This window comes from Patagioenas fasciata, chromosome 7, assembly GCF_037038585.1.
Source record: "Patagioenas fasciata isolate bPatFas1 chromosome 7, bPatFas1.hap1, whole genome shotgun sequence".
Classification (NCBI taxonomy): domain Eukaryota; kingdom Metazoa; phylum Chordata; class Aves; order Columbiformes; family Columbidae; genus Patagioenas; species Patagioenas fasciata.
The window spans coordinates 18,568,713-18,591,819 of NC_092526.1; the positions used below are offsets into that span (position 1 = coordinate 18,568,713).

At 37.1% G+C, this 23,107-nt stretch overlaps 1 protein-coding gene across 12 annotated transcripts in view; it reads left to right on the plus strand.

Annotated features, from left to right (window-relative positions):
* Nucleotides 1-23,107, plus strand: part of SLC4A10 (solute carrier family 4 member 10) — a 170,205-nt gene that overhangs the window by 93,196 nt on the left and 53,902 nt on the right. For all 12 annotated transcript variants that reach the window (XR_011739980.1, XM_071810968.1, XM_071810970.1 and 9 more), the window contains 3 exons: nt 3,993-4,131; nt 9,458-9,618; nt 20,295-20,483. Coding sequence is in view for 11 of the 12 variants with exons in the window: in XM_071810968.1 (XP_071667069.1) it covers nt 3,993-4,131; nt 9,458-9,618; nt 20,295-20,483 (489 nt within the window). In the remaining variant the exon portion in view is untranslated. The remainder of the gene's footprint in view (nt 1-3,992; nt 4,132-9,457; nt 9,619-20,294; nt 20,484-23,107) is intronic.

Consider the following 23,107-nt stretch of genomic DNA (forward strand, 5'->3'; position numbering starts at 1 on the left):
TTGTCTCTCACCCCAACTCTTGATTTCACCTTGTTTGCTTAGACAGGAGGGACCAGTCCTGACCCAGAATTGTAGTTGCACTTGGGGATGGTTTAAATGACGGAAATGCCAGTTATAGTTCTTTCCTACATGTGTTTTGCAAGGCAGGATGGTGATGTTGGCCACCGTTCCCCCTGCCTGCACTCAGTGCTGTTCCAGGGAGCAGCTTTCCCCGTAGCCGTCAGGGAATTAGGTTATTAGCAGTCCTGGCTTTCAGTTTGCCTGTTTTGGCATGTCTTTGCCCATACTCTGCTTTTGTTTTAGGGACGTTAATGACTTAAGAGTCATAGTGAGCAGTATGTCAGGTTGCTGCAGGGCTGCTTCCTTTCAGCAGCACTGAATCACAGGGTGAATTTGTGCTTTTGATGATAAGGTGTCCACCAGGTCCTCAGTTTTGCTCTTTTAGTAGTGCAGTGGTGTCATACAGATTTTAAAACTTGGAATACTCAAGTTTTCCATGTATACAATGAATTTGAGGTATCAGAGGTAGTTTGGATGTCTGTGTGAGTGCTGCACAAGCCCAGAGAAAATCAGGTATAACACAGAGTTGGGCAGAAGGCTCCTATGGGCTGGTGGAGCCACAGTGAGCAGAAAGCTGCTTCAGCTTGTCCTGGCTGAGATGGCTCATTAGCCAAGTGCGGGTGATTGTTCACGGTGCTCCTGCTCCCGTCATGTACCAGACTTTGCCCAGTCCCAGCTGGTCCTGGAGGATTTCCTGAACTGGTTGGTGAGGAGCCATTTACTTGGGAGATTCATCAGCTGCTTATTGTGAAATTTTAAATTCACGTTGCTTCTAATATCTCTGTGCTCTGATATAGAACAACTGCAGTGATAGAAATACTAAAGTAACAAATTAGTCCCACTAAATTTTTTTTTTTTTTTTTTTTTTAGCTTAGTCTAGATTACTTTCAACTCTTTTTAGAAATAGCAGTATGAAGGACTTTTTTTTATGCTGGCTGTACTACTTGAAGTAGGGATAGATGCAGATAATATTCAAGCCAGTTTCTGTTTTCCTAGACTTCAAAAAACATTGAGTGTCCGAGTTTGCAAACATTATGCTTCTACACTGAGAATTAAGTTATCACAGTTTGACAGTCAGCAATTGAAGTATTCTTTCATACTGTTTTTGAATCACATGCTACTCATTTTCCATATAACACATTAATGACATATTTGGTATTTATTACTCCTATGAATAATAGCAAAATCCATCTGGCATTGCTCACATGAGTAATTCTGCTAACTTGGTTTTAGAAGCAGAACCAACAGAGCTGGTGTGTGTGGGGTGGTATTGCTTGTTTTTTTTTTATAATTTTATTGTGTTACTATTGTTTAATTCTCATGGGGTTTTGTCCTTGAAATAAAATTATTATACTATAAGCAAACAATAACTTTTTTTTTTTTCCTACTTTCCAGCTTGGTGGATTGCAGGTCTCAGACAGCAGTAAAGATTATAGCAGCAAACAAAGATGGCCAGAATCTGGCAGCTAGTCTTACTGGAGTGTTAATAAGGAAGAAGAGAATTTAGTGCACATTTGGTCACTTACATAGATTCTTCACATTTGTCAGTCAAGTAGCTATATGTTACACAGAAGACCCAGTAAGAGCAAATCACAGCCATAAGGTGTTTCCTTGTTACTACTCACCTGACTTCAAGAGGTTTCTGATCCTCCCCGCTTTCCTTCCCATGCTGAACGCGTGCATTTGCATGGCTATCAGAACTGTCATTGAACTGCAGCTTTGCTGTGCAACACTACTCATTTATTACTTAACTGTAGCTGTTGCTGTAAATCAGTTCTAGTGCTGATTTTATCAAGAGTACATGATGTTCCTGGCAATGCTTATTCTCAGATTCTCACTGCAGTCCAGCTCTCTACCAAAGTAGCTTGTTTTCCATATTCTGTCACTAGTCATAATGCACTCGTTCTTTGCAAGTTCATATCTGGCTGAATTTTGTCCTTCTGGGAAATCGTCTTAACAAGTTGAACACTTCTTGACCAGAATGTACTTTCTAGTCTCAGATCAAATCTTGATGTTTGTATTTACTTTATCTTTCTCTAGAATGTACCAACATGTGGAAATGAGGAACATAAAGAGTTAAAAAAAGGAAAAAAAGAAAAGGCTGGAAGGGGGTCTAGAACAGAGGTTGAAATGGCCTTAAAGAAGAAAGAGGACCATACAGTGAGAGAGAAGAGTAATGAAAGAAAGGATGAAGTGGAGGAGGTTGTTGCTGTTCTTTAATTAATCACCAAAAGTAATTTCTGTTCCCTTAGCAGTCCCCTTGCATTTCCATTTCCTAGCAGGGGTGTCAAACTCATTTTCATTGACTGTAAGTGCAGGAGCAGTTACATTTATACAGTCCTAAAATTACATTTGGTCCTTTGAAGGCAACCACGAGGCTGATGTGGCCCCTGGTGAAAATGAGTTTGACACCCCTGCTGTAGAGCTTAGCGGTACCTGAACCCATCTCTTTCTCCCCCTTCTCCCATATTTATTCCTGGGTTTCATTTCCTTTGTGCAGGAGGGAGTAGGCTTCACTGTACCATATCTTTACACTCTGTTTAAGCAAATAGATCTCAGGTGAAAACTGTCATCTATTGTTTGTGTTTTGTTGCTGTAGCAAGTTACTACTACCAAAAAAAATTATCTCTGCTGCTCGATTTAATCTCTTGTATCAGTGGCCCATTTAATTATTTTTGATCAGTGCTATATTTGCTCTTTAACTAGCATTCAGTGTCTGCAATCTTCTCAGTTTTTTCAAAATTCAGAGAGCTGGAGGATCTTGTGCAGTGATGCTCTTCACTTGCTAGATGGGAAATACTGTAGCTTGTCTTACAAATATGGTTGTGGAACAGAACTTCATTTAGACAATGTTCAAGGAATCACTGAGTCGTTCTACTGGATAATCAATTTTTCAGTTGACTGGCAGCCTGGTCCTTATCAGCTCTCACAAAGGACTTTTGGTTCTTCTCAGAAATCTAAAATACATTAGCAGAAAAAATAACTACGTATTTCCAGAGAGACTGGGTTTCATCCAGAGTTTGTTCATTTGAGGTTTGCATTTAAATAAGAAAATAAGATATTTCCCCCTTCCCCTTCCCCTCTCTTCTTGCCCTTGCCCTTCTTTTTTTTCCTTCTCTGCTCTCCTTTTCTTTTTTCAACTTACAACATTTGAGCTATGAACACTGAATATTAAAGTGTTCTATGAGTTCTGGAAATTTTCTGAGTGATATGAGAAAATAATAGTATGCCACCAAAGTATGTCTAGTGGTCTGCACCGAAAGGTTATGAAGAAAAATAACTGGTAATAGGAATGTAAAGAGAAAACACAACCAGTATGAAGAAAATGGGGGAGTTGGGACAGATAAAAACTTTGTTCCTCTGGAACAGTCCAGCCATGTAGAAACGGTGGACAAAGGGGCAGGGGGTAGTAGATACTGATGTATTATTTTTGAAGTTTCCAGTTGTATATTGACATTAGAGAGGTTTCTTCTGGTTTCCTTCTCCTGCTGTGTGAAACAGAGAATGCAGATTTGGTATATGAGCTTTGTGAGCTGAGCTGGATCTGTAGGTTTAGACTTATAATGTGGAAAAGTAGTTTTTGTAACACTGGAGTAAAAGACTCCATCAGCTCTATCTATGCTATTATCTGCACTGCCTTTTTTCTGTGGTACCATTCCAGCTTCCAGTAGTCACTCCTTCTGTACATCCCATTCTATCTTTAGATGAGCTTGTTTAATTAGCAGACTAGACAACTACAGTAAATAAAGAGGTCTCAATCTGAAGGTGTTTGTATGTAAGTGTTCTTACAGCACAACTATAATAATGTTTTCTGTGTGACAGTAAGTGGTATAGATGAAAGGGTCTGGATAATCTCATGAAATTTTAGATATCTGCTTGCTCAGGGCAAAAAAAAAAGGTGTTCTGGACTCTATTTTTTTATTTTTCCCCAGATACCCCATCACAAAGGGTGCAGTTTATTCTTGGAACAGAAGATGATGATGAAGAACACATTCCTCATGATCTCTTTACTGAGCTTGATGAAATTTGTTGGCGTGAAGGAGAGGATGCGGAGTGGAGAGAGACAGCAAGGTGAGTGTTTTCATGCATTTCAAAAATTCTCTAGCTGTTGGTTGCTGGTGTACTGAGGAATGATTTTAAAGCTGCAGGAAGCTCAGGAACAGATTTTGGACATAAAGCTTAAGTAAAACCATAATTTTAATCTTTAGACTGCTAGTATTACAAGAGCATTTGTCATTTCCCAGAGCCAAATGTTTTCATCTGGATTTATGAAATATAGGTCAGAATGAATATCAAGGGAAAAAAATCAAAGCAAACAGATCATATATCTGAATTAAAAATTGCTGGGTTTATTAATATTTTAGCTCATCATTTTAAGAAAGTTTCAAACTTTATGTTCTGTTTGAATCCTCATGAAATTGATAAAATTACCGTTATAAAAAGATTAAAGCAAGGAATGAGGTTACTTTTGGAGCAATAAAACTTCTGCGTATTCTATCAATGAACAGTTGATTTTGAGGCTTCAAATATTCAGTGTTGGATTATTTTGTTTCTGCAAAATTAGTGTGAAAAGACTATTTAGATGGCATTTCTGCTAAAAAAAGTTATTATTGGAACAGATTTTTTTTTTAAATATTTATTACTTAAGCACCTAAATAGGAGATGACTTGTTTAGTCTCATTAAGACTTCACATTTCCCAGCAATCCTTGCTTCATTTTTCTTCTTAGAACCTTAATTCTCTCTTTCCCTGCCAGTGTTTGTTGACAGTGTTCCTCAGTGGTGCCCAGAAGCCTCTGGACCATGTCTTTGGTGTCAGTAGGATAAAATCTGTGGAACTTCGGAAAGGATTTTGTGGGGTTTTTGGCATGAATGTGTCTGTTAGCTTTCCCTTTAATTTTGCTGCAAATTCCTGCTTTCCCAGAGGGCCACAGAATTTTCTATGACCTTCCCTTCCTTTATGTGTCCATAGGAGGCATAGACAGATGCTAAATATAGATCTTTACATGTAGAAAATTCTCATATGGGGATTGTGCTGCAAAATGAGTGTAGTGGTGTTCCTAAATAACCTTATTAATATTCATAGAGAGAAAATCTAATCAAGTTAATCATCTGCAGTGTTCTCATACTGATTAGGAATACATAGGACCTCTTCTAGGAAGGGTATCAGCTTCTAGCATCTATCGTGATTTAAAATCTGTGGCTTATGAGATTTTTAAGCAGGGAAACAGCAGCTTTAATGAAAAAAGCCCTTTGCAAACCATTTAAGAACTTGGTTACTGAAAAATGATAACATTTTAGTAACATTTTTACTTAATCAAGATAGAATTTGAAAATAATAGGTGAAATAAAGAGATTTCTATTCAGACTGAGCTTGTCTGTATGTACAGACTTTTCAGTTGTCATTTGGGAACTAAAGAATCAAAAGCATTTAACAGAAACAAAATGAGATTGTTGAAAAAGGGCAGGAAAAATCAGCCAAGATAACTATATTTTTGGAGCTCAGAAAATACAAGAGTGAAGTATAATTGCTAATAGTAAAAGTTTCTTTAGCTTTAGAAATCAGATGAAAACAAAGAGTGGGGCTGCCATGCAGAAAGAACTAGTCAAGATAAATGATCCTTTTCAGTTTGCATCCAAAAATTTCATACAGCATTTGACTTGGAGGGGCTGACTCTCAGAAAAGGAGGAGATGGCAGTGAAAGCACTGAATTAAAAATGAAGGCAGGAGTGGAAGTGCTTCATCTGTGTAAGAGAGTACGATAATTTCCATCCTAGAAAGCTGAAAGAACCTGCATTTCATGGGTATGGTAAATTCTGTATGTAAATCTGTCAGGAACATTGTTGTATTATAGCAAACACAGCAACACTATTCAAGAAATGATAAAAATGGTCAGAACAAACAGGGGCCTGATAGATTTCAGAGCTGTGCAAGGTTTAGAACAATATTTGAAAGAAAGAATAATTGTAGACTTGGAGCTAAGTGGAAAATTGGATAAAATGCAATATAATAATGTATCATGTGAGACTAACTTAATAATGCTATTTAATCAGATAATTGATTTTTGTTTTTCTGACAAAGAAAAACTAGTGGATCTATTTTTTTTTTTTTTTGAATTGAAGCATTTTATATGATACAGCAGTGGGAATTTATTAAACTGTTCTAATGTAAAAATTGTATTAGTGGGTAAGAAACTAATTGAAGAGGTGCAGCAGGTCACACTGAAAGATTAAACTACTAGTGTCAAAGGTGCTGACAACTAACTTGTGAAGAACTAGACTTAGTAAATAGCTTTATCATTGAATGAAAAAAATAGGATTATAGTAATAAAACTTGTTGATAAAAAAAATCAGAAAATAGATAAGGATAGCATACACAAAGAACAAGATGACTTTGAGTAGAGTGACAGAAATGGGATGGCATTTAATATGCAAGATCATATACTTACAAACTAATACAAAGGATCATTTTCGATATCAGTGGTTGATTCTCTTCCTCCCAGTTTTGTATCATCAGCAAATTTGCTGAGGGTGCACTCAGTCTCTTCATCCCAGTTATTGATGAACAGGTTGGACAGGACTGGACCTGATACTGACCCCTGGGGAACCCCATTAACTACAGACCTGCAGCCAGCCTCTGCACAACCCTCTGAGCTCTGCCATCCAGCCAGTTCATGATCCATCTCACCATGCATTCATCCAGCCCGCACTTCCTGAGCTTGCCTTCGAGGAGGTTGTGAGAGATGGTGTCAAAAGCCTTGCTGATAATAATCAATTAATAATTGATTCTTGAGCAGGTTAGGAGTATCTACTCCAGCTCTCTGCTGCAGACATAATAAGACTATAAAACGGATCATGTTCAACTCACTTCATGTTGTGCACCAGGATGCTGTAACTGAATCTACAATGGAGTGTGCACACTCTTGCATTGGCTCCTGAAAAACTGATGATTTTACAAGATGTAGCATACGTATGTGTGTGTATGTACACACACACACATCTGAGTAATATTTTCACTCTACTAACATATCTTGCTGAAACTTTGTTGGCATGTTTTGTTCCACCAAGTATGCTATCAGAGGAACTAAACTGCATGGTTGCCAAATACCTGTGCTAGTCTTGACCAGTAAAAGAAAACCATGGGTGAAGCTGCTCTTCTCTGTGATCAGACACAACTAATATAGCTCTCGATGTATTCCAAGCCCATGGGGTGTGTGTGACACATGAACTCAATATACAAATGGAGTTGTTGATGTTTTCTGGGAAATTGTGAAATGCTTATGAAGTGCTTTTATTTATCAACCATATCAATTTAAGGGATTAAACTGCAAAAGTAAACATATTAAAATTTTTCTTTCTATGAGAAACTAGAAGGAGTAGAAAAATGGGAATCCATGCCTGAATTTGGATTTCAAAACCATTTCTGTCCTTCAATCTTGTACACGAATACAGAGGGTTGTTAAAATGGTATTATCATTTTTAAAACCACTTGAACACTTAGATGACTGTGCCTAAGATTAGAGAATTGTTTGTTTTGTTTTCTGCTGCTGTTTCTCATTTGATATGTTAAATACGGGTTATTTGACATAACAGAGGAATGTTTCTGAAAAGATAAAAGGTGATAAACATGATTTTCCTTTGATGAGATAGGTAAACTCATGTAATGCTTATTAAAATCTAAATAGATTTTTATTCTGAATGCAGAATTATCTCAGCTGGGTATGATTTACATTTATGTACTGTCCTGTTGGCTCATTAAGTAACAACGTCTGATAATGTGTTTAAACACAGAAGTTTTAGTAACAGTAGGAAATTGGATGCAGACCATAGACTTATAGTATTCAAATTGTTTGAAACTCAGATGGAGATAATCACAATGGCAAGTATGATTATTTGAGCACTAGCAATACTTTCCTGTGGATTTTTATGTTGTGTGTAAGCTTTGATGTCTGATTGACACCATAAACTCTAATGAAAGCTGTTTTCATGATCTAGACTTTTTTTCTCCATGTGCCTAGAAAGTTAGGAGCTCTGGTTGTGAGCCTGCCTCTGTCCAGTCACCTGTCTTAATGAAACTTTTAAGAATGTGTATGGCTTTTATCACTCATTTAAAATCTCTTTAGAATTGGTCAGTATGTTCAAAACAGGTATTATCAAGGACAGACTGCAGCAGTATAATCAGATGAGCAACACTGAAGACTATTTACGTGAACAGAAAGTAATGACAGTATGAGGTTTCTGATGATGTTCTGTAAGAATCTATGCTTGGATCATTGTTTTTAGGATACATGTAGCATGATTTCTCATCTTTTCTTGAATCAGCAAGAGGATGGTACATCAGAAATAATTGGAAATACCCAACTGCAAAGATTGTTATCTTGTAAAACTCCTAGAGAGATTAGAAACATGTACAAACGGAAGTATGAGAAGATAAAAATGTAGATATTTTGTAGTCTCAGGAGGCAATAGTTTAAGCAGTACAATTAATGCACCATGTTTGTGATGTTATGGCCACAAATACGTCTAGCATATTTTTAGCTTGGAAACATGAGTGCCATGAGTAAGCTCGAGGCAGCTTCTTCTCATGGAGTTCAAGTGCAGCTGCAAAATGAAAAAAAGAATATTTTTTTTTTCCTTCGCACATGCTTCTTGGTAACTCATCTGAGTTCTTGTAGCTCATCCCTTTCAAACCAGGGGTTTGAATTTGGTTGGGGTGTGGTGTGTTAATTTGTTTTTGATGTCCATTTGGACATGATTTTGAAAATCCATTTGGAAAACCTCATTTGTATATGCAAATTCAATTTAATCGATGAGAAATGAAAAATGGGCTAGATATTGCAAAACATTTAACTGCCTTTATGAGTAGCTTAGTACAGTTAAGTAACTAACAACTTAAACTAACAAAGCTTGTAACACTGTGTTTTGTGAAAAAACTATGCTGGCGATAATGGATGAAGATTCTGTGAAGTGTTACTATGTCAGTATACTTACTTTAAATGAAAAATGTCTCTTTTTTGTTATGTTTAGTTTGAAATTAAGACTACATGGAGAAAGTTCTCACCTGTGTTCTTATTATGTATAGCTTCCAAACCACAAATTCTTGTTCTATGTCCTTTTCGTATTACTTGTTGTTCTATCACAGAAATAGCATTACTCAAAGTTTTTGCGAAGTACAATATGGGTCTCTTTTCATCTCCATGGTCAGAATTTATCTTCAAAAATTGTATAATACAGCATTATATGGGAAGAAGCAGGCAAGGGAATTTTCTTCTCTTTCCTACAAAGAAAGCATAAAGTGAAATTTGAAGACATGTTTAACAGTGATTTTTCAATATCCATGGACATGATTTATTTTCATTCTCATGCACAATGGAGTTATAAAATTGATTGTTTGTACAGGTGGTTGAAGTTTGAAGAAGATGTAGAGGATGGTGGAGAGAGGTGGAGCAAGCCATATGTTGCCACACTGTCACTTCACAGCTTGTTTGAGCTGAGAAGCTGTATCCTGAATGGCACGGTTCTTTTGGACATGAGAGCTAACTCCATAGAAGAAATTGCAGGTATGTATTATTGTTGCATTTATTAGTTAGGAATAAGATTAATAAAATCAAATACTTACAAAATTTTGTACAAGAAAGATGTTGCATAATGATCAGTTTGGTTTAGAAGCTCCTGGGAAATATTTTACTCCATATATGACAAAGAAACTAATGTCTGACACAACTGGTAAGTATTTTATTTATATTTTTCATATAGACTTTGCTATTTTTAGAATCAATTTTTATGTAAAGGAGAAAATTAAAATGGAGGAGAGAGGACAGTTTGTATATATATCTCATTAGAACTGGCATGTTCTCTGCTCCTTCTGTGCCACCTCACATTGTGATTGATGAGTGTGCTAACTTCCACAAACTGAATCTACTGCTAAGCTAATTACAGACAATCTAGCTTTAAAAAAAAAAAAAGTTATGGGGAAGTATTCTTCAGAATTATGTAACATGAAAACAGACCAGTTTAAAAAACACGTTTCTGAGTTGAGAATAAAATCAAGAGCAATAATACTGAGTGTAAGTTTTTCAAAAATTTTGAGATGTGTTACCTTCCTTAACTAAAGTTGAGTGCATATTTTCCAATAAAGGCGTATTTAGCAGTTGCAATTCTAGAGCTTTTGAGAACAGCAGAAACAGAAATCAAGAGACAACATAATGGATGAGTCTTGTCTCCTAAAAGTATAAGTGAGATTGAGACTGAATGCCATTTTCTGCATTCCTGGTGTTTCCCATAAAGGCTATAACTAATTACTACGGGGGAATTCTTGGTAGTGCATTACTGTAATAAAGCAGGTTGTTAAGGCACTGAATAGTACAGACTTGTAATGCGTGGTCTTAAGGAGTCCTAAAACTACAAAGATTGCCTGGCCATGCTAGAACCATATAGTACAATCTGCTATGTTTATTTCCTGTCCTAAAGATAGACGGTAGTTTGAATAAGATAATTTATAAATTTCTTCGTAGACAAGAATTGAAGACAAAGTAATTTTTCTAGTCTAGCAAGAGAGGATGTATTATAGATGTATTTACACTGGACTTTTAAACTTGTCATTAAAATGTTAACATCTGGTTCAAGGGCTCACGTGCCCTAGAGAATTTCTAGTGCTGTGTCCTTTCTCCTGTTGTTTAAAAATATCTCTCCCTTCCAGCAGAGAAGACACTGAGCAAAAAGATACACTAATTTGTAATCTGGGGTCCCTAATTTTCTTTTTATTAACCCTTAGTAAGGGCTGCTCATGATGGCTATTGAACTGGTATCTTTGCATATCTCACATGTTGCCTTGCTTTTACCTTACCTTACTTTTGCCTTACCTCACAACATCTCTGAAAATGGTGCTGTATCTGTAAGTAATACAAGTTATACAACTATTGCTATTTTATGGAAATATTGTATTCAATTTTTTGAATTCTCCACATTCCAAACTTTGCTTGAAGATCAAGTGTGATGCAACAGGTGTAAATTTGGGAAAAGAGCACATGCACAGGGAGATGGTGCCATGAGTGGTTGTTGGGGCCTTTTTGTTGCTTAGTGACAGGCACAAAGTAGTGTGTTAACAGAAAATGTAAAATACACAAATAAAACCAGAAAACTTTTGTTCAGGTAAAGGTACAAAACACAGAGGAAGAAAATTTTCTAACACTCAAGATTATAAAGGAAAGTGCATTATAGGTGACACGTATGTCTATGTAAGGGCCGGTTAAATTTCATTTTAGTTGTTATTTACATTATCAGGTAAGGCAGATGTTGTTCAGTGGGCTGAACAGTGGAATTAAAATTGGCTCAGACAGTAGCAGCTTTTTGCATTTACCTTTTCCAAATTATGTCGAACTGATGCAAGATATTATTAATCCAAATCTGCAGAAATGTGTGTGGGTTCCTACTGTGTGCCAAGATCTGGTTCTCCCATGAATCATGCTCTGAATCAGAGCTTTAAAATTTGTCTTGATAATGATGAAAGATAATAATGAAGAATAAAAAGCACCTGTTTTGTAGGAACAAAGGTGTTTATTAGTATGCGGCTTCATTATTTATTATCTAGCGATTTTTTTAAACCATCAAGAAGTACTTAGAACAGCTACTTTGTGTTCTTGTATTGCTTTTTTCCTTAAATAGTACACTGGAATTTTCAAGCTTGAGCTTTACATTTTCAATCCAGAAATCCCTCAATGTCTTCCGTTCAGCAGTCAGCTTAAAGTTCCCTTCCAGAATTGTTTTCGTTTGGGTAGGTAAAAACGTAAGGATTAACGCAATAAAAATAACTTCAGCAAACTCCTTTTTTTCCCTGTTTTTGGAAGATACTGTATAGTGAGACCACAATGAATTCCTGTTTCTAATCTCCTTAATCCCTAATTAATTGTAGTCATTTATTTTGTTTGTTTAGTTAACACGTCCAGAGATTCAAGCATTCACAATTCTAATTTTGTTTTGAAACTCATCACACATGTAAGTTGTTTGTCAGTAGGGAATTTGATGAGTTACTGTAATGCTATTCTGAATCAATCCTGCTTCTGGAATACCTTGATTTGTTGATTAGGGAAACTTGTTTCTTCTGAGAAGAGGCTTTAGGATGACTTTCATGAACTGCTGTGTACCACTTTCACTTTAAAAGTACCTGTTGTGGCAGATGTGGGTGAATTTCATTTGTTAGTTTATTTGTTTGAACTGGAAGGCATCTCTTTCTGGTGAGGCGGTCTGGCATGTGATAAGGTTTGCATGGGTCTTGCTTTGTCTTTGAGAGAGGGTTTTTGTTTTCCTCTTTTCCATCTGCAGATTCAAGAAGCATTCTTTTTTGTTGTTGTTGTTTTGTTTTGTTTTTAAACAACTTTGGAGCAGGTTCTTCTGGCAAATGAATCATTCTATAAATCACCCATGTTCTGTGTCAAGTATCTTCAAAGAGGCTTTTTTCCCCTAGAAATAAAGTTGCTATTCCATTTGCTTTTCTCTATTATTGTTATTGTTATTATTATTGTTATTAGTGTTGTAGTAATGCTGTTTTCCTCTTCCCTGGCTAAATTCCTTTGTAATTTGTTAATCTAATACTACATGTGTTGTTCCTGCTGTCCGGTGCCTACAAAATGTTACAAAGGGTGTTGCACACATTAGTAGTGGTGAAAAGCACACCACCAAGATAAGTGTACCAGATATGTTAGAAATTTCATAATATGGCAGGCTGCTCTTTTTTTCATATAAACAACTGCTGGACCTGAAGATGAGACAGAACTTGAATCTTTTGAGAAAATCCTTTCTTGTCAGTTCTTCTCAGCTGCTGTTCACTGTCAGTGGTTACAGTCCTACTTACTGTGTGCTATACAATGCAAACATTGTTTTCACCCTAGAGTCGGTATGTATTCCAGTTGTGTCTGACAGTCCTGACACTTTAGAATTTAAAGAAATGGTTGTTCCCACCTGTTGGCTTCAAATTTTTTCAACATGTAACTCTCTTCTTATTTTGCTGGCTGGCCGTTCTGCTGGGCTAGGCCAGCCATCCTGATGGTCACTTTTGGTTGCTACTGTGTATATTTAATGTAGGAGAATTTGCAAAAACAGAATGTGTGCCATGGTCTAAAGTGGTACTCCTAAATTTAGCTTTTGTTCTTCTACTTCTGATTAATAGTTTTTTACTGTGGGTTTTGTTTTCTAATGAAATCTGTTGATAATTTTACTGCATTACTATGGTGCATCATATCTTTGGAGATGAAATAAACTAATTGTGCACATTTACTTCCTTTTTATGTGCCTAACACTTTGCTGGGGAGAAATGTGTGTTGTGTATTTGTTGGTAATATCTTGCTATCTGGGCTATATTCCAATATCAAATTTTATTTCTGTAAACACAGTGCCAGTCTTTGTATCCTCGAAAGAGAGGTATACTTAATCTTCGTAGCTAAATTGAGACAATTCCTATTTGGTTTAGTCAAAGCTTTTACTCTATAAACACTCACTAAGGTATTAAATTCTCAGCACTCAGCTCTTGAAAATTTATTTTATTGAAGTCTGTGTTTTAGGACTTTAATGGGCTTGTGGTAAAATCTACAATCTACAGATGAAAAACATCTTTTTTACTGTTTGCATGGCTTTCAGAACATTTTGTATTTCATCCCTGGAAACTGATAGTTCTGCATAAAAAATATTTTGGCACCAGTGATGTCGTGAGAATTTTTAGATCATCCTGTCTTCCAGCATGTCCGTTCTCTATTAGATTCTTTTTCATTCCAACTGTGTTATTAAAAATGACTTAATCTAGAAGACTGTACATTTCTTTTGACAGGCACCCAGTTCTCTCTGTTGATAAAGAGCTTATTCATACCTATGATGCTGAATTCACAGGCAATATCTTACTATAATAGAGACTTCTGAGATGAATTTCAAACATTGTCATCATGCAGTGAAACAGCATATTCATTCCTGAAATTTCTTGAATTGTTCTTAAATTTTGTATGATGGATTTTACGTTTCCCTTGAAAAGTGCTCAATACCTCTGCCAGACTTCATGCTGTTTAAAAATGCATTTTCTGATTAAACACATTTTAGTTTTCGGTTTGGGTTTTTTACTGTTTTTAATGAATGCATTCTTTTTTTCACATGCCTTTGCAGGGGCTCCTGTATCAGTAAGCTAGCAGTCCATGCACAAGGAATTCCTTTGAACATTTGATGTAGTAATATTTTATCGATCACTTCTGTATAGAACATATGCTAAAAGGAAGTCTGAAAAATCTATGTAATCACAACAATTTATTTTGGAACTTGTCTCTTGAGGAGATATTTGCCAGAATCTGGCTGCACCATTAGAGAGCAGCTTCACTGTGTTGTTCAAGTTGGCAAATGAAAATGTTCTCTTTTGATATTTTCATTTAGTTCCTTTGAAACCATGTAGATTCTCAGATTACCATCTGTTTTTTTGATTCTAACCACTGAATGGGACCCAGAAGGTTCTTCTGCTTAATATATGATGCCATTTTCTGTTGTTTCGTTCAAAAACTGTTCAGTCCAGCCTTTAATGGCAATACTTTCTTTATAACATGAGTCACAGATCTTGCATTTTATTGTACTTGTGCAGAGTGTGCTGTGAACAAATGTCAAACCTTGTCATATACGAACTGTGGCCTCAGCGTTGCACAGTGGTGCTTTGGTGATGTGCACATTTGAAATATTTGATAGTTCCATTTATTTTAAATAGCTTAAATGGTTTATTTTTTTAATTCAATTTTAAATATTTCCATGCTTTCCAACCCAGAGATATGACTCCTTTTTTTTTCCCAAGCAGTATGTTGCTCACGATCGAACTTTCAATCTGTGTAACAGCTTAATCTTGTGATTGAGGTCACTGGACTCTGTGCTCAACAGCTCAGGGCATTACATCCCAAGTGTGCAGTTTTATTGATTTCAGTAATATCATGTTAAGCTTTCAATCTGAACAAGTCTTCTCTTGCCTTTGTATGCTTTAAGTTATATTAGTCCATAATAATGATATATTTAAACTGGCTCCAGTTTAGATTTTATTTCACTGGAGCATTTTGTTTTGGCTGTGACGCTCAAGTTGTATCATGTTTCTGACAGTGCTTTTTATGATAAATTTAACTTTTATTACAAACACTATAACAGGGAATGGGATTGCCTGTGAGCAATCTTCTTCTCTGTTTGACCCTATACTTGTCTTTTGTTTAGCTTCTACACCCAGGTCTTTGCTTTTCTTTACTTTATTTAGAGCTTATCATATGGTGATTACCTCTACAGGGAAACCTTTATCAAGCTTTGTTCATTTGTCTGTGAGTAAATTGTGAATCTCATACCAACTTCTAAGTAGTTTGGCGTTTTGTTTTGGTTTGCATTTTCCCATGTTAACCACGAATGTGGGAATTTTTTAAATTGCACAAGTCAATCACAGCTTTCATTTTGTGTGTAGGCACAGAACCAATGTCCCTCATGGCTCTTCTGTTTAGAGATGCAAAATGTATTGGTTTATGATGTCTCTATTCTTTTGATAGCATCCGCTGTGGTGTGTTAGCGTAGCTCTGACTTACAACTGTGCTTGCTCTCTGAGCTGCAACCTGGGAATTTTAGCCTAGTCTCTACTATTTACAGTTTTGTGAAATTCTTGCTCTTGTTTTTCAGCAAAATTGTGTGGTATTACTTTAAAAAGCAGACATTTTTCACTCTCCGTCTTCTCTTTTCAAGTAATTCAACTGAGAAGTTGAACAAAATTGTTTCAGGTAGATCTGGAAATAGAATCCGTCTCTCAGTGCAGTGGAATGCTCTGCCTCCTTGGATCAGTGGGCTAAATCCACTGGCTGAGGTAGCTTGTTTATAATCACTGTTGTAAATGGGTCTTGGTTCACAAATGCAGCCCATGAATCCTAATTGCTAGTTTGCTGTTGCTCCTCGTGCCTCACTCACTGTGGAAGTGTATATTCGGCTTCCTGTTAGAGCCAGGTTGAGATGAAGAACAGCATTTCAGCTGAATGTCTTCCATAAGGCAATGCTTTAGAGTTGCTTCTGTGTTCTTCTGTTTTTAAGGGAAAGAAATCAACCACAAACCAAACAAACCTTATCTTTTAAATTGGGTTTTGTAGTCAGCTGTCAGTGCAGTCATGATGCACGCAAAAGCCCGTGTTATTTTTTGTCATGAATCTTTTGTTTTGTCCTGTAATTGCACAGTTATAACATTTGGAAGATTGAGAGATGTAAATACCAGCAACTTTGCTGATATCTGCTGAGTTGGATCTTGGTTCTTTACTTACCACTGCAGAAGTAAGGCCCAGTTTAGCTTGTTTACCTCTTAGTAATTTCTCTTTGGACTTTGACAGGTATTTTGATGTAAATGCAGTGTAACTTCTATAAATTTATTCTATGCTTCACCTGGGAGTTTCCTGTAGTATTAGGTATGGGCACGCTGTGAACCTGGAGCAATGAGGAATGAGCTGTGGCCACACTTGAGTGTCTCCTTGTTGCTCATTAGCTTGGACGTGGGATGGCTCCATGTGGATCTGGCCACACGTCTCTGTACAAAGCTGCAGGGTGTAATAAATGTCTCCAGAGTGAGTGGAAGCAGCCAACTTGCTTTTGTATTCTCACCAACCCTAGAGGTGGGATGGATGCAGTTTGCTATGCTGGGCGACATATGAACTGTGCTGCATTTGAGCTGATTTGGGGTGTTTGTGCCCCAGATGCTCTAATTCACAGCCTGGGGAAATTGTTCACAGGTGATGTGGAGTTACATTTGAGTTACTACAATAGCTTTTTTAAGTATTCACATTGCTCGCATTTACTTTTAAAATAAATTTTATGTACATTATGTATTGTAACTGAGTCTGAATGAAGAAAACATTACTGAAATTATATGAAACCCCAAGTTTCTTTGAATCTTTTAAAATTACCAGGGCAGGAAGTATGTCTGTCTTTAACACCCTGAAAAAATGATTTTGTGGTTCCAGTATGAATCAAGATTCATTTCTGAAGAAACATTCTACTTCAGTATTCCTTATGTCAGCAGAAGTGGTATGGTGTGAGCAATTAATAGAATGGGTAACCCTGTGCTGGTGGATATTCCACACGTTGCATCTTGCTGAAAGCTCCATATGGTTGTGAAGCATCCTTGAAAAAAGTAGTGATAAGCAGTGTCTCTGACTAGAAGGGGACTTCTCAGGATTTCAAAGGTCATTCAAGAGAAAAATTATTTTAAACAAACAAAAATATCCTCAGACCTTTGTTGCTGAGCATAAAAACCCTGGGGAGTCTCTGTTGTCACACAGGAATGTAGCTGAGATACAGTGCTATGAAGTTTCAGGTCTGTATTCTTTACTCTGTTTTGTCATATGGAGTTTGAAGAAATGGCCATGTGCTCTAGATACAAAAGTGAGAAAGAGGGCTTTGGAAAGTAGGTGCAGCTTCAGCTGGTGGGGCCATGTAGGATCATCTTCTCACAGGATTATTTTGAAAATGAGATGTTTAAAATGGTCCTTTTTGCCATTGGACCTTAAACCATGTTGCTCTTGGTTTTAAGTTTATCTTTGCAATCAAGAGTGTTATCACTGCCATTGCAGAGGCTTGGGCTTTTAAAAGGTACGTTGAAAAACTTGGGAAGAAACTGAAGTGGAATTCCATTATGATAGGTGCTGATGGACACAGTCTTTCTTACTGCTCTTCAAATCTGTTCACCTTTTGAGAAAATGGTCAAAATAGAGCAATCTGTCAGTGTTTTGGTTGCTACAGCTGCTACTGCAAGTGGGTCTGTATTAAAGGAATGACAACTGGAAGGGAGCATCAAGTCAAGAAAGCACATCTTTACTCTTTCCAAATCTGAATGCATCTTCCGTTTTTACGTGGGGTAGAGGTGCAAGGGAGGTTGTTGTAAAAACCCCCTCCAGGTAAGCCACTCCCTTCTCAGTTTGGCAGGAAGTAAAAATTGTTCATAACTGTGCTGGCACTAACTGCATGGCTTGTGTGGCTGTTCTAGCAGAGCGTCTAGGCTAGGAAGAAGATAAGAACATGATTTTCTTTTTCTTGACATTTTCCTCTCCTCAAGTGGATCATCTTAAATATTAACACCTTCCTCAGTAGTTAATATATTTTAATGTTTATTGTGGCAAATACTGTAATTCCAGGAGTGAAACCGTACAAGTGAAGTTCTACTGATCTGTAAGCAAGGTGGTGACCGCAACCCTAAATTTGCCTGTTCTAGAGGAGTCCTTTTTTTCAGCTCTTCCTTTTGATTTCTTAGAGCAACTCAAATAAGGTAATCTTTGTTTTTGCGTCTTCTACAGTTTGTCATTTGGTCAGCAGAATTAAAAAGCAGGAAGAGGGGGCAGAGGATCAGTTCAGTTGTGCTATAGCACAGATGCCCTGCGTTATGTATTTATTATGTATTGTTTTCCTTTGAAGATCTCTTGTTATGTTACAGAAGATCTCATGTTTCCTGAAGCTGGAGCTTTCTTTTCTTCTTGTGTGTTGCAAATTCTTGGCTCCTTCTGTAAACATTCTACTGAAGGCTTTCTCTTGAACTTGTGTTACCTTCTCTTTTGCCTGTCACTCATCTTGCTGCTATGCCTCTCTATCTCTTCCATGAGAGTGTGGAGTTATAGAAAAACTCTGTTCATCTAGGCTGGAAGTGCAGAGATAACTGGCCTGGTGGTGTTTGAGTCAACCCTGGAGATCAGCTCTCTTCAGAGTCAGGTGAAGCACCCTGAAGACAGGTGTTATGAATTTAGGCACAGCACCAAGCAACATGACTCTTTGGTGTGAGCTCTTCAGTCAAAGGCAATGTTGAAAACCTCTGCATCACTCTGCATTGCGAGATGTGGATGCATTTCTCATGTTTGCAGCTGTTGGCAGCTGTGTTTATCTGTGGACCTAGCTTTGTCTTTTTGTGTGTCATCGTGTTTGTTGTTAGCCTCTTCACAGTAAGAGAAACACGCAGATAATTTGTTGTTCAGCTCTTCAAGCAGCTATGTATGTGATACACTGGCTTGTTATGTGGATATTGAGAACTTCAGAAAACCTGTTGTGTTTTTAAAATGTACATGCTATGCGTAGTTGACTGTTAGCAATTAAACTCTGCATTTAACCAGCATAATTATTTAATGCCTTTTTTTATCTCCTCTTGCTCTTGGCAATTATTGAAGACCTGACAAACTATGTCCCTACTCACGATGCATCTGCTTTTTATTTTTTCTGCTCTGCTTGCTTTTCCACTAAGTTTACTGGTAGATGTGAATCTGATGCCAGCACAGAATCATGAGCTGTCTGAATTTTCAGTACAAGGAGTTTTTGAGTCAGCTTGTTGTATCACTGCTTTTGTGCAGTACAGTTTCTCCTAGTGGGTATATGAAGACAATGTGTACTGAAATGGTGTTTTACTTGCTTCGATATGCAATTTCTTTTGTTCCTTTCTTTTTCTGTTAAGTGTTATTACTGTTGCTAGCAGGATTTCCCAAAATAATAATTAAAATTCCCCAGAATTCTCAATAGTTCTTTCCCATTTGAAATATATAATGCACATATTTACAAACGGTTTTGAGTATGAATATGTAAGAGTATTTTTGGCCAGTGGACTGCAAAAATGGTTGTAATCTCTTAGCAGGGGATCAGTTTCACTCACACCTCCAGGTAATGATTCTCTTGCAGGAACATGTATGTCAGGCAGCAGAATGAGATCAAGTATTTGCCAATAAGGCAGCAAATTTTCCTGTATTGTCTTATCTGGAAAGTATTGTAATTATAGTTATGAGAAATAGAGACCTAGGCAGTGATCTCCTGTGTAAGTATAAAGGGAATAAAAAAGTTGTTTCATCACATCATGCTGATCCTTTGTAGCAAATAGGGTAGGGGTTATTTGGAAAAAAAAAAAGGACAATTTATATACATCATAATCCTGGGTTTAAATGTATTATGTATGGGAGTGCTTAGGGTCTGACTTCAAAGTTACATAGATGACCTTAATTTGGGAACTGCGTATTTTTTTAGAGATTGACTTTGTTACATTAATAGCATCCTTTTTGATTTTTTTTTTTTTTTTTAACCTGAGAGTGAATCACTTTTAAATAAAACATACAATTTAATTCTGTTGCGTTAAAGGAACTGATACCTTTCATTTGTAATCCTGTAGGGTAGTAATTCTTATTACTGCAATTTAAAAGATAAAGTATTTATTCTTTCCCTTATTTTACTATGTTTATGTATATATTTTCAGATATGATTCTGGACCAGCAGGTGGGTTCTGGGCAGCTCAGTGAGGATGTTCGTCACAGAGTGCATGAGGCCTTACTGAAACAGCATCACCATCAGAACCAGAAAAAGCTGAGCAACAGGATCCCCATTGTGAGATCCTTCGCTGATATTGGAAAGAAGCAGTCTGAGCCCCATTCCATGGATAAAAATGGTAATGCGTTGCTTTATTTTGCATTTTGAGCTTTCAATAACATCTGCCTGTTCAGTATCACGTGTACTTGAACCCGCAGTTTGAACTCAGTGTGACTCTGCTCTGAAAAGCCACTGTGTAAAAGTGGTACCTTTTACATGAGTGGCTCCTCTTATGCATTCTGCTTAAATTTGTAATTCAGGTGTCCCGCACAGTTCAGAGCTGTGCTATTCAAGGGGAGCAGCTCAGGTGTTGGAAACAGGTTAACTGTGTTTGTGTGGCACTCTGCCCTGATTAACTGCCATGGCACGTTATCCCCGGCACAGCACAGCTCAAGGACACCTGTGGTGCTTTAGGCACCCTGGGCCAGCCTTCAGACGGAGCTTGAACATCTTTGCGCATTGTTGCTCTGAACTGCTGACATGTTCCATTAGTGCCAGAAATGTGATTTGACTATTTTTTACTTCTGTTGACTATCCAGGGCCTATTTGGTTAAAATGTAATGGAATCTTACTATAGTTTCTAAGTCTATGACACTGTATGCATTAGCTAGTGTTCAACTGGTGCTTTAGATTTCATAGATGAGCTCAAGGAGTTGGAAAATGAGAAGAACATTTTCAAGATGACACTGTTGGAGACATACTGCAAGAACTATACCTTATTCTTTCAGAAAACCACTTTTTGGAAAATCATATTCATGAAAATGAGAGAGCATATTTTCAGAGTTGGTCTGCAGTAGAATAGTGGCTTTTTTTTTTTCCTTGGTTTCACAGAAGCCTTTATAAGCTGTACTGTTGTTATAAGTTAATCATAATGAAAGATCATTTCTTATTGCCTCTTCCTTATTTACATAGACACAGGCCTGTGTTATAAAACATGCAGCCAGATTTTGCAAATATTTACAATTAATTCACTAGATTTGTATGTTGCAGAATTACCTAGCCTCTGTATCCAGTATCATCACAATACCCACAACGTTTTTGTCTGGACACCACTGCACTGTAGTGACTCTTATTCCCCAAATCACCTCAGCTTTAGAGAAATCTCAGTCCCTTCTGTTGCTGTGTCTGTTTCAGGGCCCTGCTGAGCTCCCCTGTCACCCTGGGACTTGTGGCATGAGGGAACACCTGTGGCACAGGGAAGGTGCAAGGGGCAGCTGGTTGATGTGAGGGAAGAGAGTAGTGGTGCAGCTGATCTGCCAAGATAGGGATGTTGGTATAAAAACTGCCTTTGGTTTCAAGGAAGGAACCTTTGTTTCGATTATTGCCATATAAACTTTTAATAAGTACTTCTAAATCTAGCTGCTTCCCTGGGAGAGTCTCTCAGACCTAGAAGGCAACATCAAATTTAATCTGAAGAGGATAGTAAATAGAAACATATTAATTATGCCAAAATAGCATTTTAAGAGTAAGGAAAATGTAGTATTGACTAAGATGTGTGTGAGTACACATATGGATGCACAAGAGCAAAAGTAGGATGATTGTTCATCCTTTTCAAGGCAACTTTCCTGTTGATATGTGCAACTCTTGCTAAAGACTTTAAACAAATATTCAGGAGGCACTTGAGAAAGTCAGTGCTATAGTGTTTATATTCTTGAGTTTCCACAAAGCACAGGATGGCCACTTGCATTCCATAAGCTTTTTTCACTTGGTCTTATGTAGCAAATAAGCAGTAGGTCTACTTAAAAAGACCCCTCAGGGCAAGCTGTGAAAAGTATCATCAGCTCAATTTCAGTAACTTTCTCTAGCTGTTAGTGGAACTGATGCAGCAATTCACTCCAGTAACAGCTCACTTTTGCCTAAGTTTCTTGTGGGAACCTTCATATCGCTAATTCCCCCAAAAATAGATTCCGATCAGGACAGCATCTAAGTCCGTATTAAACACACTGATTTTATATGCTCAGTGGTTAAGTGATTCTGCGAGTAGGGAGACACGTTCTTAGAGGTTTTCCTTTGTCTGTGCTTATTTTTCAAGATGAAAAACTACTGAATTCTAGTTCATGTCTTTATGTAGAGATGCATCAGAGCCCTCTAACACCTGGTAAAAAAATCACTGTCACTTTCACTGTGTTAGTTTAAATTAAATGTACCATCAACAATACAAATCTAAATAATTCTAAGAACATTTATACGAAAGCAAATCAACTTTTTATTTAAATTACAATAAAGAGTTCCAAACAGAGTCTTTTTGGGCACGTGTCTTCTAATCAGTTTGAAGCATTGTTCTTCTGCTTGCATCCTTCAAGTGCTAACGCACATTTGGCAGACTCCACATTTGGTGACTTCTTCAACATAGATGATGGCCCTGTGATAAAGCAAAGAGGGGTTGGTTTATTTTAAATTTCTCTTACCATCCATTACACTGTTACATTAAAAAGTCCAAATATATATATTTATATTTTTTATTGCATGAATTGTACTAAAATTAGTGTTAGTTTTAGAAGAGGAAAATTCTGTCTTAAGTTTTTGGTTTTCAAAGGAATCACAATTTTTTCCCTTTTCAAGGCAACAGCAAATAAACAGTACATGGCCTTGAGTGGCTACTGTTGCCCCAATACTCTGGGATTAATGGAGTGGGGAAAGAGGTGATTCTGAAGAGCTGCCTAATTTTAGGAACACTGACTGCTACCTCTGCTGGCATACTCT